The sequence below is a fragment of the Papaver somniferum genome, chromosome 6 (genome assembly GCF_003573695.1).
Source record: "Papaver somniferum cultivar HN1 chromosome 6, ASM357369v1, whole genome shotgun sequence".
Lineage (NCBI taxonomy): Eukaryota > Viridiplantae > Streptophyta > Magnoliopsida > Ranunculales > Papaveraceae > Papaver > Papaver somniferum.
Window position 1 is genome coordinate 101,755,874 of NC_039363.1, and position 15,285 is coordinate 101,771,158.

Here is a 15,285-nt window from a genome sequence, read left to right on the forward strand (position 1 = left end):
TTCTTATCTCATGAAGGGTCTCTCCCCTATGCTGTCGCCTGTCTATTTAGAACTGTGCAGCAATTTTTGTTTTTCCTATATTGATAAATAAACTTAAGAATACTAACTGCAAGTATATGGCTTAACTTTGTATCGGTACAGATGCAATCTGGAAATGGATTATGAAGAAAAAACAAAATTCATTCTGTAATTTCCCCTTTTTTATTAGGTGCACATAAAAATCAATCATTTGTTTCTTGATCTCTGATCCATTTTGTAGCCACCCATTTCTGTCCAACGATCACCGGACAACTCCCATGCAGTGACATCTGCACAAACATGAAAGTGGAAACATTAGAGAATATTCAAATGAGAACATTTTATGTAGGTGTCTTTAAACAGCAAGTCTCTTGTAAGTTGTAAGAGAAATTAACATAAGCAGAAAGACCACTGGGAAGACATGACATATGACTAGGTGCAGAACCTGTTACCTGATCAATTTTACCATTCGGATATAACGAGTAAAAGAGTAGACCATCCCCTCGACGAGGCTTCACTTTTAAGCCAATACACTCCTCGTAATCATAGCCGATATTCATATTCTGACCGTTCTGCATTTCCACATGTAAGACGTTGAAGTTAGTTACTAGAAATAGTTGAAAAAAATAAAAGCTTCTTGATTATCATACCTCAAAAGGAAACATCGTTTCACCACCTTCTTCCACATCAGAAAGATATAATAAAAAAGAAGCTACCTGCATGATAAGTTTGAAGAAATGAGCTAACAATTTTCACAACCAAAGGCATACCCATGATTTAAAATAGGAGTCCTTATATAAATCTTGGGATATTCAAGTGCATGGTTAAGATCTTCAGATCAAGCTGATGTATTGGATCGATATACATAAGATTTAAATTAAAAAAAACATCATTTCCGCTTCCTCTTTTTTCCATCAGTAATCCCATTCCTATGGAGACAACCTAAGGGATTACCTTTGACATTCAAGCAGCTCGTAATGTAGGTTTCGGGCGTTTAACATTCATGGATTACAGTATAAACTTATGAAGCCCCTATCAAGTAAAGGTTACACTATTCTGCTGATATCAAAAGAAAGAAACCTATTGTTGCTTGATGAAAGAAACAAATACTGGAAGTAATACAAAAAATATGTGAACACAGATGATACCCTTTGGCTCTTTTGTGGTCCATACTCAGTCGGGTTGAATGCATCATGATGAGATAGATATCTCTGCCCAATCTCATAACGCAGAACATTAAATGCCTGCAACATGGTGATATCCTCGGATTACTCAGACTATTTTAGAATTCCCTGAAATAAAAGGTAGCTAATTCAAAATACATCTGAAAAATCTATAACAACAGCAAACCAATCAGCCTTGAGCACAAAAGGAATGCAGAAAGTGCAAATTTTGAAACCTCTGATTCCATTTTCAAATACACCATCATTTAACTTGAGATTATGTTGAAAGCAGTGAAGTGAAGCTAAAGTTATCTAAAACAGATTTGCAAGTTGCTGAAATCTTTATGACAGCACTTCAGACAGAAAAATTCAACTATTCAGGGTTGTAAGAAGATTTGACAGATTGCTTATTCAAGTTGAAATCCAGCAATAGGCTTCAACACCTGGCTGAATTGTTAGTTAACACCTTAAGTAATGATGTTACTTGGAGATAGTCTCCTGTGAGGTAAATTGTAGAGTTATTTTCATTTAAGCTTAATGGTTTCTTCTTGCTGATTTAAGCATATGCCGGTGCTAACATACACGCTAAAACAACCAGAATATGAACTGCAGAAGGGAAAGAAAATTTTAAGTGTACCTCTCCATGGCTTCTCGGAATCATTGTAGCCTTGGCGATCTTTTCCTCAATGTGGCCTAAGGTTCCAGACGGGTCTTCTGATGCACTGATAAATGTGCCTGAACTGTTTTATAGAAATGTAAAGAAAAGGTTAATTTAAAGGATGCTCCAAGTCAGACTATGAGAAACACACAAGTATAGAAGCATCCTGTCATTAGGCTGTCAAGTGTAATTGCATTGCCACATACCACAACAAAAATTCAGAATTTACTGTTAAACCTATACTGAGAAATATAACAGACACATAAGAATGCGAACATTAGAAATTGGCCCTTGGAGTAGTAAGTACAGTAGTTGAAGTGGCTTTCAATTAATAATTCAAGAAACCAAAAAGGACGAGGGAGATCGTCGGCATAAAACGCTATACTTCACAAGACCAAAATGTTGATCAAAGAAAATGCGCAATCTTCTGTATGTTCTTGTAAAGATCGATTACTAACCAAGTCATTTCTTTTCTAAAAACTAACCATCTCCAAAAGTTCAACGCAGTATATAAGTAATATCCCACGTTGCATGGGGAGGGGTGTTTAGCTTGCTCCATGGTCCTGCTTGGACCAAACATGTCCTCCAGACATTCCCGGAGAGCTATATCTGCGCCAGTGACAGGTCTCTCGCCAGAATAAAACCCAGACCGTGATAATACGACAGTCAAAGTGGGGATGATGTTGGAGAACATGTGGGTCGGGTCATGTATCAGAGAACGGACACCTTTGGCTATAGGAGCTGAGATTGCAAAATCCAACATTGCTTAGAGTGAAGCATTCAGTTCGGTCCTTTAGATCCGCCTCGAACTTTACATGTTGCCAAGGCTTAGGAGACCAGTGCCCTCACCAAACCAAGACCTTGAACCGTGAGATTATGATGGTCTAAGGGGGACAGTACTGGTGGATATGAAGGTTTTGTTGTGACACTATGAAATGCTTACTTCCCTGTAGCTGCTTTGATTACCTTCAAAGTACAAGTGCTAAGAGAAAAAGAAAATAGTTACCTTGTTCTTATTCCCTTGGTGTTCTCAGCAGTTTCTCCTTTCCGCAACGCCAAACTTGATGGTCTAAGATTTGCCTTGGCCTTTTTAATTATGTGGTCACATTGTTCCGCACTTGCAAAACCAGGAAAATACGCAGCACGAGGTTTCCAGCTCAAAACCTGCAATGGAAATTAGAATTTATAAACCCAGAGTACTAGAATCAAAAGTTAACAAACAAAGGCAATGGTCATGAAAAATTGCAATATGCATCAATGGCAATAAGTCTATGACTAGCAGAAACTACTTCAATCCTACATCTGGTGCAACACAGTGCCAAATAAAATCCGCCAATAGAATGTCAAAAACCTAAAAGAAATGTCAAAACATAAATAAACCTAGTCTACTTTCCACTGCAGTTTCTTTCGCAACACTGTGTGGTGGCAGTAGTACAGTTCTTCAATTCTTGTACATTATCAGCCAATCCAGGTTGTCTTAAACTTGTATCCCAGAAATTTTACTGGCAATCATTCAGAGGTAGTGATGCTTCAAAACTCAATTTCACATATTCATGGATATTGGTCTATTATGTGTGCATCAGAAATCAATTAAAGTTCCATATCGTATTCATTTCTAAACTGAATCTAATAAAATAGCCTAAAAAAAAAAGTTGACAATCAAAAACCTGGAAAGGAATAGAAGAAACAAAAGAATCCCCAGTATCTCCATTAGGAATTGCTTCAAACACTTTATCCACTTTTTCTTCTTCAAACACTTTATCCTCTTTTTCTTCTACTACAGATTCAAGTATCCTCGATCTACTTACATCTCCATCAATATCCTGGAACTATCTTACAAAAACAAATTCATCAAAAAATCAAACAGTAAAACTAACACAAATTTTTTTTATAAGAAACAAACAAACAAACAAAAAAAATCAAGTTACCTGAGAAAGTAGAGTGGATCCAAAAAAACCAGCTATAAAGAAAACAGAGCATGATAACAAAACAATAGGTAATCTTAGCTTTGTTCTAAATAATCCCCTCCAACTTCCTCTACTCCTTATTTTCATTCTGATTTATATCTCTTCTTCTTCTTTGATCAAATCAGGTCAGGTCAAATTGGGTTTGGTGAATGATTGTCTGAAAAAAAAAAAATCACAAACGCGGGAGTTGTTATGTTTGTTTCACTGAAGTGGGGAACCACAATTGACCTTAAAATATTTAAGATTCAAAGTTGGTTTATCAAAAGTTTTTAACTTCACCTAGGAACAAATCTACGAAGGACCAGGTATTATAATAAATAAATTACTTAATTTTTATATGGTACAGTACTACTTCCTCCGTTCCTTTTTAATAGGCTGTTTTTTATAAATAAAAGTTTCAAAAAGATAGTTTGTTTCCTAATTGGTACCGTCAATTGTTATAATTTTTTGGGAGTACTTTTTTCTTAATTTCTTTTAATGAAAAGTATCATGTAGACATTTCATTTTACTTCTTTTGTTGACAAGTGTCATGGGGACCATTTCACTTCACTTCTTTTAATGACAAGTGTCATGAGGATCACTTTCAATGATTAATTCTCTTAATTTCATTAAATTTCTCTAAAACCAAAAGCAAACTATTAAAAACAAACGGAGGGAGTACTATTCTTGATGTGATTATTAATGGTAAGATACGGAGATTTGCAGAACTAATCGTTGGTGACGGGGTAGGCACCCAACCCAAGCAAGATACTCTGCCATATTCGAACAAGGTCCAAACATTTGCAGCACAGATGCCGCATAGGCGCATACTGTAAGGCTTGTTTGGTCAACCGACAATTGACTTTTATCGACAAAGTCAATGTATGGGGTTTGTATATAAACTGTAATTTTGGAACTCTCGCCTTAAACAGGATTGAAGCCCTAATAATGTTAAGGATGTACACGATGAAGGGTTTTGTTTCGGCTTTAGCTTCATCATCAAGCATCATTAATAGATCGATCATCAATCAGATCAAGATGACCTACGGTAAGGAGCTGTGGTTTCTTGACCTTTCTATAGTGGCGTTCTGTGGACCGACCTTGCTGTGGTGATGTTATATGGGCTTGCTCAATATCTGTTGTCTAGAAAACTACTAGCAGTTATTTTTTTAACTATTATTGAGCTAGGTTCTTTACTCCCAAAAATAAGGTAACTGAAGAAGCTAGGTTCTATCAAAATATATATCTCTGAAACTCTGTGTTATTGCTTTTATCATTATCTTCTGGAGATAACGAAAATTATTAGCTTTAGTTGCTTCTTCTTATGTGGACTTGTGGCTAACAACATGTTGGTGATTTCTTGTTGCAGTGACCTTTCTATAGTGGCACTCTGTGGATCGACCTTGATGTGGTGATGTTGTATGGTCATGCCCAATATCTGCTGTCTACTAGTAGTTCTTTTTTAACTTGTCACATTATATTAAATATATATTTCCCATATTGAGGACGCGGTACTTATTATAGCAGGATGTTTTGTGGTGTGGTATGTAAGGTTATAACATGCTCTGTTAGTTGGTATGTTTGATGGGTTCAGTAGCAACATTTTAATTAGAATAATATGTGAAAGCTGCAGTAGTTGATCTGGTTTTAGTGATAAAAAAATAAAGAACGTCTGATTTAACAAACAGTTCCGCATAGGGTTAAAGGACAAAATGTCCCAAAATCGACCCCCTAGGTTTGAAAATGCCCCATTCCGTTAGTTTTCTCTATTTTGGTCAAAATGGGGCATTTTGATTTCCTTTGACTAGTCAACTGTTAGGTGAAATGTCTTTTTTTCCCTTTATCCCAACGAAGCGTGTAAGTCTCTTTGACACGTGTGCCCCAAAATCGATGACACGTGGGCATCCAAGGTCCCGACACGTGCACCTTAGTCGACATCTGTTCCACCCGTGTGGTTCGTACGTGTGCACCAGATCTTATCTTCCTCCTGTCGAACCTAAACCACACAGACCAGAGATAGAGAGAGAGGCTGAGAAAAACAGGCGAGTGAGGAGAGAACCCATGAGAGATTGAGAGGGTGGAAGAAGAAGAGAAGATCTTGCTCGATTAGACGGATTGGATGCAAGGCAAGGTGTTCGTGGACAGGTGAAGAACAGGTAAAAGTTAACCTAACTTTTGTTTTGTATTTTGATTACGAGTAAGGGTTTTCACCATTGTTTTTCAACGTTTCAGAGAGAGATTGATAGACAGGACGGCGATGAGCTTCAGGAAGACGATGTACACAGGAAGACGGTGAGAGACAGGAAGACAGTGAGAGATTGAGAGACAGGAAGACGAATTGGGTAACTTCCTTCAATTTTTTTTGGTTTTACGATTTAGGGTTTGGGTTCTGTAGGATGGGTTTCTCGATTTACGAATTTTTTTGGGGTTTTATGATTTAGGGTTTCTGTAGTAGAGGAAAATTAGGGTTTGACGAATTTGGGGGTTTTCAATTTTTAGGGGATAATTGAATTTGGGGATTACTGTAAAAGCCCCATTTGTAATTTTATTAGGGAACAAAATTAAAATTGCAGAGCTATTATTACTGTATAAGCATGAGCTATTTGAGATAAAATGGAAATTATTACTGTGATGGTGTAAAAGCATGAGCTATTTGAGCTATTATAACTGTAAAATTGATTGATTGTGTGGTGATGTTGAACTGTGTTGTAGTCAGGGTGGAGCAATTGGTTTACTGTATAAGCATGAGCTTCTTGAGCTATTATTACTCTTTTCAATATCACTGTGATTTTGAACTGTGTTAACTAGAATGGAAATGGACATTAGCATAGTTGGGTGATGTGTTACACTGTCATCTGCATTGCCATTTGTAATGGACTTGTAAATTTTATACAAGAGCATTGACATTTGTATTAGATAATGTATATGCCATTTTAATTGATTTGTTTCATTATTGTTAACTGTTTCAGAATGGGGAGTGAGGATAGGAATTTCTGGTTAACAGATATAGGTGGCAGGTTTAAAGACTTGTATTTTCTTGGTTGTAAAGCTGGTACCAGTGGACATGCTTTTATGGCTATGGTAAAGAGACAGCTGGTGAATGCACATGGTATGAATTTTGCACTTGAACTGTTTTTATTTAATGATGAAGAAGGGAATGCATGTGATAAGTGTGAATCAGAGGAAATGTTTATTTCATCTTGGAACAAAGATAAACCAAATAAAGATGATTTGGTAAGACTGTGGTTCACTCCAATCATTCCTACTCGTACAGTTAGAGAATGGGGTTATGTTTCTGATGTTGCCAGTGTTAGTGGGGTAAGTGGTGTGACTAATTTTACCAGTCCAGTGAGGAAGAAAACAGTTAGTAAAAAGGTTGAGGTTAGGAGGAGTCCAAGACTTAATAAAAATTCTACTATTAGTGGGGTTAGTGATAAGAGACCAACAAGACTTGATTTTGAGCATGAAGAGCAAGTGGCATTGACACAAGCATCTGTTGCAGACAACCATGATCATGAATCTCAAAATATTCCTACACAGGAATCTGTTGCAGCCAACCATGTACAGGGGTATGAAGATGACCAGGTGAATTTGCCTAATGTACATCAAGATGAGTGTCATCCTGATGACATGCCTGACTTTCTCTTCAAGGACTATGATGAGGAAGAGGATGGTGAAGATGAAGGTGAGGATGAGAGTGGAGATGATAGTGAAGAAGAAGAAACACAAGAACAGATGAATTATGAAGATTGGGTTTCTATGTGTGCTAGGGGTATAGATGTTGGTAATGACCCTGATGATTGTAATGAAGATTTCAATGTAGGTGGCTTTTATGAAGAGCAGAGTGCACCAGTGAATGCATCTTCAGATGAAGATCTTCCCAGCCAAGAAGTCACTCAAGAGGAAGAAACTAAGTGGGAAGAAGATTTTGGTCAGCATTTAAATGAACCACAACGTCTAGAAATGATAAATGAAGATGCTCCTGAGGTCATACCTGGTGAAATAAGTACTGGTATGGATTTTGGAAGTATGCAAGCTTATAAGGATCATTTAAGAGAATATGCAGTGTTGAAACATAGGGATTTTAACGTGAAGAAAGGAGATAAAATCAGACAATATTCTTATTGTGCTTACAGGGATGCCCAAAACTGTGCTTGGATGGTGAATGCAAGAAAGGTACCAGAGAAAGATGATATGACAGTCACAGTCAGAGAATGCAACATAGAACACACTTGTAAAAATCCCAATGAAGACTACAGCAGAAAATGCAATGCAAAATTTGTAGCTAAGTATTTGTTGAAGACGATGGATGTTGCTTCACCAGTGGACAAGGCAGATGATATATCTAAGAAAATCATTAGACCTCAGTTGCAAACTGAAATACCAAAATGGGTTGCTCGTCATGCAAGGGTATCATTTTCATGCTTTGATTTTGCTACCTTTTGTTTGTTTATTTAATAAATTTTGGTATATTTGAATTGCTAATTTTTTATTTGTGTGTGTACACAGAGATTGGTGCTAGCAGAAAGGGATGGAAAATTTGAGACTTGTTACAAAAAAACACCACAACTGGTCATAGCTGCTACCTAATTGAACCCAAGGAGCATAGGTCATTTCAGCTGGTCCAAAGATGATAAAGATAACAGATTTGAGAGTCTCATTTTGGCGTATAATGCACAGATAAAAGGTTTTATGAATGGTTGTAGAATGGTTATTGGGTTAGATGGAGCTCACCTAACTGGTAAGTTTGGTGGTGTGATGCTTTCAGCAACAGGTATAGATGCTCAGAATGGGGTATTTCCTTTATGTATGATGATCTGTATGAGTGAAACTGAAGAAAATTGGTTTATGATGTTAAAAGAATTGAGAAAAAGGATACCAGATATGGATGGACTGACCTTTATTTCTGATAGAATGAAGGGAATTCTTGAATCAGTAAAAAGATTGTATCCTTTGTCAAATCATAGATACTGCCTAACGTACATTTAGTTTTGACTGGTAATTTTGTTTAATAATTTTTAAAGATAACAAATTTTTTTTAACAGTGAAATTTATTAATATTTGTCCTTGTTTATTATCTATTTTTTTTCAGGCACCTATTCAAGAATTTCTTGACCAAAGGATTCAGAAATCCAAGACTTGCACAGCTTCTTTGGCAGGCTGCAAAGGCATACAAATATCATCATTGGGAGGTAAGAAATGTTTGATTATATTGAATGTTCATTTTTTTAGTCAAGCCTTATTACATCATATTATTTAACTTAGACACCTATTTGTAGGAGGCCATGCAAGAAATAGCAGAGATATCTCCAGATGCATACAAATACCTGATTGATGCAGAACCGAAGTCTTGGGCAAGGTCATGGTTTCCTTATGATGTTGCTTGTGAGCACATCTACACCAACTTATCAGAAAGTTTTAACAACATGGCCCTGAAATTCAGAGGCAAGCCTCTCACTCAGTTGGTTGATATGTACACACATATCGTGATGGTGTTATTTTCAAAAAGAACAAAGCTTTCCGCAACTTGGCAATCTGGTGACCTTGTTCCTGCTGGTAAAGATATCATTGAGGTAATGTGCAATCTTAGAGGTAACTACGAATGTGATCCTTCTGTAGAGCACAAAGTGTATGAGGTGACCAACAAAGCTACTGGCAAAGTTTTTGTGGTAAAAGTAGAAGAAAAAAAATGTACATGTAGACAGTGGCAATTGAGGCAGTTCCCTTGCTTGCATGGTGTAGTTGCATTGTTTAAATTGAATCCTAATTGGTCCAAGTGAGTAAATCTACTACACCTACATAGTTGAATGTGGTTATGCAATAAATGAATGATGACTGATTCTATCAATTATTTGTGCAGGTACTGCAGTAAGTACTACACTGTAGATTACTATAGGACAGCCTACCAATGGTCAATAACACCTTTGGGAGACATTGATGAGTATCTGAATAAGGTTTGATAATCAAAAGGACAGCCTACTTTAACTTTTAGCCCTTAACTTTTTCAAAAGTCTTTACTTTTTCAAAAGTCTTTACTTTTTCCATTGTCTGATTTCAAAAAAAAATTTGTTTTGAGAATCTTTTCATTGAATAATATTATCTACTTTTTTATTTTTACTTTATTGTATTATTATTATGGATTTTCTTTATTCTCTAAATCTGTGCATTTAAAGTTTACTAACCCTAACTTCTATTTTGTTTGCAGACTGGTATCAACATTATACATCCACACAGATTGAGAGATAAGGGAAGACCTTGTGTCAAGAGAAAGAAGTCTTGGTATGAGAAGAACAAGCATCCCAAAAGAGTAACAAAGTGCAGTGTATGTAAAGGTCTTGATCATAACATCCTTACCTGTCAAGGTCCTCCAGTTGGTTCTAATCCAAAGAAGAAAGGAGTTAGAATGGAATGTTCTGTTAATGGAGATGAGTTTTGTATTACTGCTGCACCAACAAAGAAGATGAGGAAGGCCTTGTCTGCACCAACTACTGCAACAACATCTGCATCAAAGACTGCTACTGCTGATGTACCACCATTTTCAAAGGACAAGGCAGCTTCTACTACACCATCTTCTTCTACAGCTGGTTCCCAGAAAAAGTGTAAGACAACTGCACCATCCTCCTCCACTGCAGTTGATGTTGGATCTAAAAGGAAGGTACCATCTACTTCTTCTACACCTTCTAGTGCCTGTTTTAACCAGATTTTTAATGGTACTGTTAACATTTCTAGCCAAACAATCAACATTACCGAACCATCATCAAAAAGGGTTAGAAAGCCTAGCTCCAAGTATCAACAATAGAAATGCAGGATTCCTATTTTATGTCTTTTTATGTCTTTTTTATGCCTTTTAGCATTTATAGACCTATGTCTTTTAATGGCAGACATACTACTAGTTAGTTTCTGTTGAAAGTTTTAGCAGACTATTATTTATGAATCTATGGGTTTAAAAAGTATGGACACAATCATGGTTTTATTTCTTAATTCAGCTCATTACATTGAGGAATACTTCCAATATGATATCATTACATTAACCTTTTCTGACATGAGTTTTGGTTGTGCTTTATCTTCTATTGTGTACTAAATCTTTTAGTTGTGCAAAAATTTGATCTTCAATATTATCTAATTGCTTTTGTTTCTTCATAAAGATTGCATCAGAAACCCATTGGAAATCTTCACATTCTAGGCATTTTAGGTAGCCAACACCATAATTCCATGATATTTGAGCTATGTTTAAAGTCCTCACCTTTGTTGAATTGCATTTGGGGTTGATACATCTAGTCTGTGACCAAGGACAATCAGAAAATTTGTGATCACCAACACAAGCTTTACAACCTCCATTGTATTGAGGTGCAATGGATTTAATTGCATCATCAAACCATTCGAAGTATGAACACATGGGATTAGAGCAAGAGAAGAATTTCTTCCCTGAATTAGCACCATCTTTGACCTTTAAAAGTTTACGAATACCATTACAAGGAACTAATTTACACCTTGTGTAGATTCAATGACAATCAATTGATCGATGATTTCTTTTGTTGCACATCTCACATTCCTGGCTTGATGTAGCAGCCATTATGCAATAAAAAATTTTTTTACTGATTTTTGGTTGGATCATCTTCACAATTTATAAGTCAGGGGAGACAAAAAAAAAATGACCTTTGGGTTTTACAACGATCGGAATCTCACAACGGTCAGAAAATCTAGCCGTTGATTAGCTAGGATGTTCCACGTGTCGCGAACCTAGCTAATAGGACACCGTGGTCATTTAAAAAAAAATCGGTAAATGTAAAACCCAAAATCTCTCGCCGTCCATTTTTGTAATCGACACGTGTCGCAATCTCAGTAAATGACGAAAATACGACCCTAAATTTTCATCTTGGTGGACAGAAGGGTACAAATGTCAATCAATTTCCACATGCGGGCCACATGCTTACGCATTTGACCACTCTGAAACGGAAAACATAACAGAATGGGGCATTTTGATACGATTTTGGGGCATTTTGATTTCTTGCCTAATGTCCGGGGCATTTTCAAACCCAGGAGATCGATTTTGGGACATTTTGTCCTTTAACCCTTCCGCATACTATAGGCAGTATGAGCTCATTTCCCTGTTTGTGGTCGAGTATGGAAAATGCTGCTAGATTGGTGATGTCCCTGAGTTGAATTTTTCGGAATGGTTTCCAACAAATTTGTTGTTGCAGCAAATCATCCGGGTATTGCCCCGATTCCTTTGTTATGCCATCAGCTTTTGGCATCTGCCCCCAGAGCCAGCTCCACACGTGGCTTCCAGGTGAATGAAAAACAAAGAAAATTCAAAGTTGTTGACTTTCTCTGTTTGTCCATCCTTCTTCTGCTTTCTTATTTTGTTTCTTCCATGGTACTTGAATAAATAGAAATGTGTTTGTCAGATTTTTCTTATTTTTCATTTCATTACCATAAATTGTTACTAACATCAAAGTTAGTTTTGTTTATTAGTGCGTAAGAGAGCTGGCTGTGCGGGCTAGCTAATTCAGCGGTTCAAATATCATTTTCGTGGCATAAAGATCTTTAGCATTGATCAATTCTTCTGAAAATATGTTAAATTTATTTCCAAATCGACAGCTAGTGTTTTCCTTGAATAGTCTTCCACGAATGAATCATATCCATAGAAAGGAAACATTTTGGCTTGACTTCTCAAAAGCCATGGAAGAATTTGATCAGTTGCACATTTTCTGAGCCTTGTTACATTTATGATTCCATTGAATGGACTCGGACTCCCAATGACATTGTAATTCGGTGAGAACGGTGTTTACCCTAACTAAGACATGCCTCTCCAAAAGTGTTGTAATATCACAGACTCACGTAACCAGAAGTGACATTTGATATTAGGAAATGAAAATAATTTGTATGAAGACGTAGGCTAGTGGCTTATACAGTGCTACTATGCAAGTAGTTAATTAAATGAGAACAACAAAAGAGGAGGAGAAATGTTATTCGGTTCCCTTCAAATTTTCGTACACTGAAACTACTCATTTACAAGCTACCACAACGAGTATTTATAGCCTACAAAATATGATAAGTAATGAACAATTACAAGACACGTTTGTAGCTGACGTGTCATCATTATCTGACCACTAGCTCTTCACGTTCGTTTATCTCTGTTTGATTAAGTTGGTTGGTTAAGTCGGCCACTAACTTCACTGGAGTAGTTTAGGCACTATACGGTGGGCCAACCGTAATCAGCATACAACACTCCCCCTTGAATGGTCCACCGTTCAAGAACGTTGCCTTATTGATACTTTGTCAGAAAAATCCGGTGGGATAAAAACTGGTTGAAGGAAAAAGAATACGACATTTATAGCCCTTAGTGTGATGATGGTTGTCACGAATCGTCCCCTCTTATCAGAGATGCTTCAGGAAAATCATTTGGGACGGAACCTGAATGTTCACAACAATATTGTTGATGCAGCTCGCTTTAGCTCATGTAAAACTTATCAGGAAAAACCATGTGTGGCAAAAACCTGACTTAGTAGTAAAGTGTGATAATCCGATCACTAATTCTGCCAAAAAAAAAATCTATGGATATCAATCTCTTTTCATGATGCTCACTGTTCTAAGTTGTTATCTCATTAAAAACCTCGTTAGGAAAACTCAGAGGGACAAAACCTGAGCGTAGGAAAACATGAGTTCTCAGAACAATGATAAACCCGCAGATGTTGCCTCGTTAGAACCTTGCCTGGAAAAACCAGGACGAAGGAAAAAGAGTACAACATTTCGAACTGCAGATAACAGTGGACTCGCATGCCTCATTAAAACCTTGACAAGGAAAATCCCAGTGGGACAAAACCTTGACTAAGGAAAAAGAGTACACGACGTAATGTCCAACATACCCAATATCCATAGTATTCTGTGGATTTACTCCCCCTGATGAGGAGCCTTCTCAGTTTATCATTGTGCCTAATAATTTTGCATAGAGATCACGAACCATCTTCTAATGTCTTCAGTAGTTTCAGCTTCCTTTAGTTAAGAAACTTGTCCTGATCTATCTTTGTGCAATTTCTTAATGATCATCTTCTTGTGCCATCCTTTCATTCTCCACTAGCTTTGTCTGAACAATCATAATCGATCGGAGGATGAACAAGTACCTTATATTACCAGACTATTAGCTGGGAAAATGTTTAGTTGCTCTAACAAATCTGCCAAAAACCAAAACTTAAACAGTCTGATTAGCTTTTCTCTGTGGGAGACATTCAACGATCTTTCATGCAAAGATCAAGCTTAATGGTACTACGAAGATGGAGGAGATTTCTTCGGACCAATGTCTCGATATTGGTGCTGTGTGTAACGAGGCTTACATGTTTACTACAAACCCAATATCATGTATTTATAACATATTTCAGCTAATATACCGATTACACATCTTTTGTGCAATTAATACAAGCCACAGATTAATACAACTCCTTTGTTGAGATGTAATCCAATCAATCTTAAAAATAAGAGATCGCGTAGCTGCAATTGTGCCCGCTTGTCCATTTGAACATGTCTATACCCATAAGATTGCCGAAATAAATGGACTTCCATCTACAATGCTCAACCAACATATTGAGACCTTGTTTTACCGAGAATTCATCTCGAACTCATGCTTTAAGCATTTTTGTGCTTTGGAGAACTTTCCAGGAGTTCCAATAAAGTAGATGTTGTATTTACCAAATCTAGTAAATGCACAATATATGAGCATATAAGATGGTTCACATATCCCTGGATAATATAAGCATTCACTTAGACGACTGACAACTTTCTTCCTTATTGAGTAAATGCATCTGACATGGTAATTTTACTGAAAAACTTCAGGAATTTACATGCAGTTCTCTGCATCTAGTTTTTCATACAGATCCGCGGTAACCACATCAATTAGATGCATATCGAGTCCTTAAAGACTTCCAGAAAAATACCAAGAAGGTAGATGCATCCATAGTAGGAAATATGTTACAAAAAAATCCATCTCAGGTTCCTGTAAAAGACTTTTTGCCATTAGTTGACTTTACTTTTCTCACTATGCACATACACCCACCTGTAGCCACTAGGGGTTACATTATCGGATGTCGGAACTGCAAACACCTGTTTGTGGCCAAGAGTAGCTCACATTATCGAGTGTTCTGGATGCAATACCAAATTTATGCATTTTTGCGAGAAACTATTATTCTGCTTTGATCACTCCTGGTTTAACCAATCATACCTTTGATGACATTCCCATAGAGAGTGGTTTAAACCAACAACACCTACGGTAGTATCAGTGGATACTTTGACTATGTCATCAACAATCATTGGATTACGATCGCAAATTTCTCTATTGCATGCATGCCTTATGGATCCTCTCATTTTGAGGTTTCACGGCCTTTGTAGAGACATTCTCTTGTTAGGAGAACTATACTCAGAGAAATTAGATCTTCCACTGATAGTCTCTTTGAGGGCACTATCTTTCAATGATTGTGACTGACTCTTCCTTTTTAAGAGGTGCAGA

At 36.9% G+C, this 15,285-nt stretch overlaps 1 protein-coding gene across 1 annotated transcript; it reads right to left on the reverse strand.

The window, feature by feature from the left end:
- Positions 1–131: 131 nt before the first annotated feature.
- LOC113288621 (probable prolyl 4-hydroxylase 9) lies at positions 132–4,051 on the reverse strand. Its single transcript, XM_026537712.1, has 8 exons — positions 3,768–4,051; positions 3,507–3,668; positions 2,846–3,003; positions 1,819–1,921; positions 1,167–1,262; positions 669–734; positions 471–590; positions 132–308 (listed from the first exon to the last, which is right to left on the reverse strand). The coding sequence occupies exons 1-8, from the start codon at positions 3,891–3,893 to the stop codon at positions 222–224; spliced, it is 918 nt and encodes a 305-aa protein (XP_026393497.1). The 5' UTR covers positions 3,894–4,051; the 3' UTR covers positions 132–221.
- Positions 4,052–15,285: the final 11,234 nt, after the last annotated feature.

Excerpts from the sequence above, each read along its gene's own strand:
- LOC113288621 (XM_026537712.1), bottom strand. The coding sequence starts at position 3,893 with ATGAAAATAAGGAGTAGAGGAAGTTGGAGGGGATTATTTAGAACAAAG. Across the intron at positions 3,669-3,767 it reads GATCCACTCTACTTTCTCAG|TTCCAGGATATTGATGGAGA; the intron begins GTAACTTGATTT and ends TTTGTAAGATAG. Across the intron at positions 1,922-2,845 it reads ACCAAGGGAATAAGAACAAG|TTCAGGCACATTTATCAGTG; the intron begins GTAACTATTTTC and ends TCTATAAAACAG.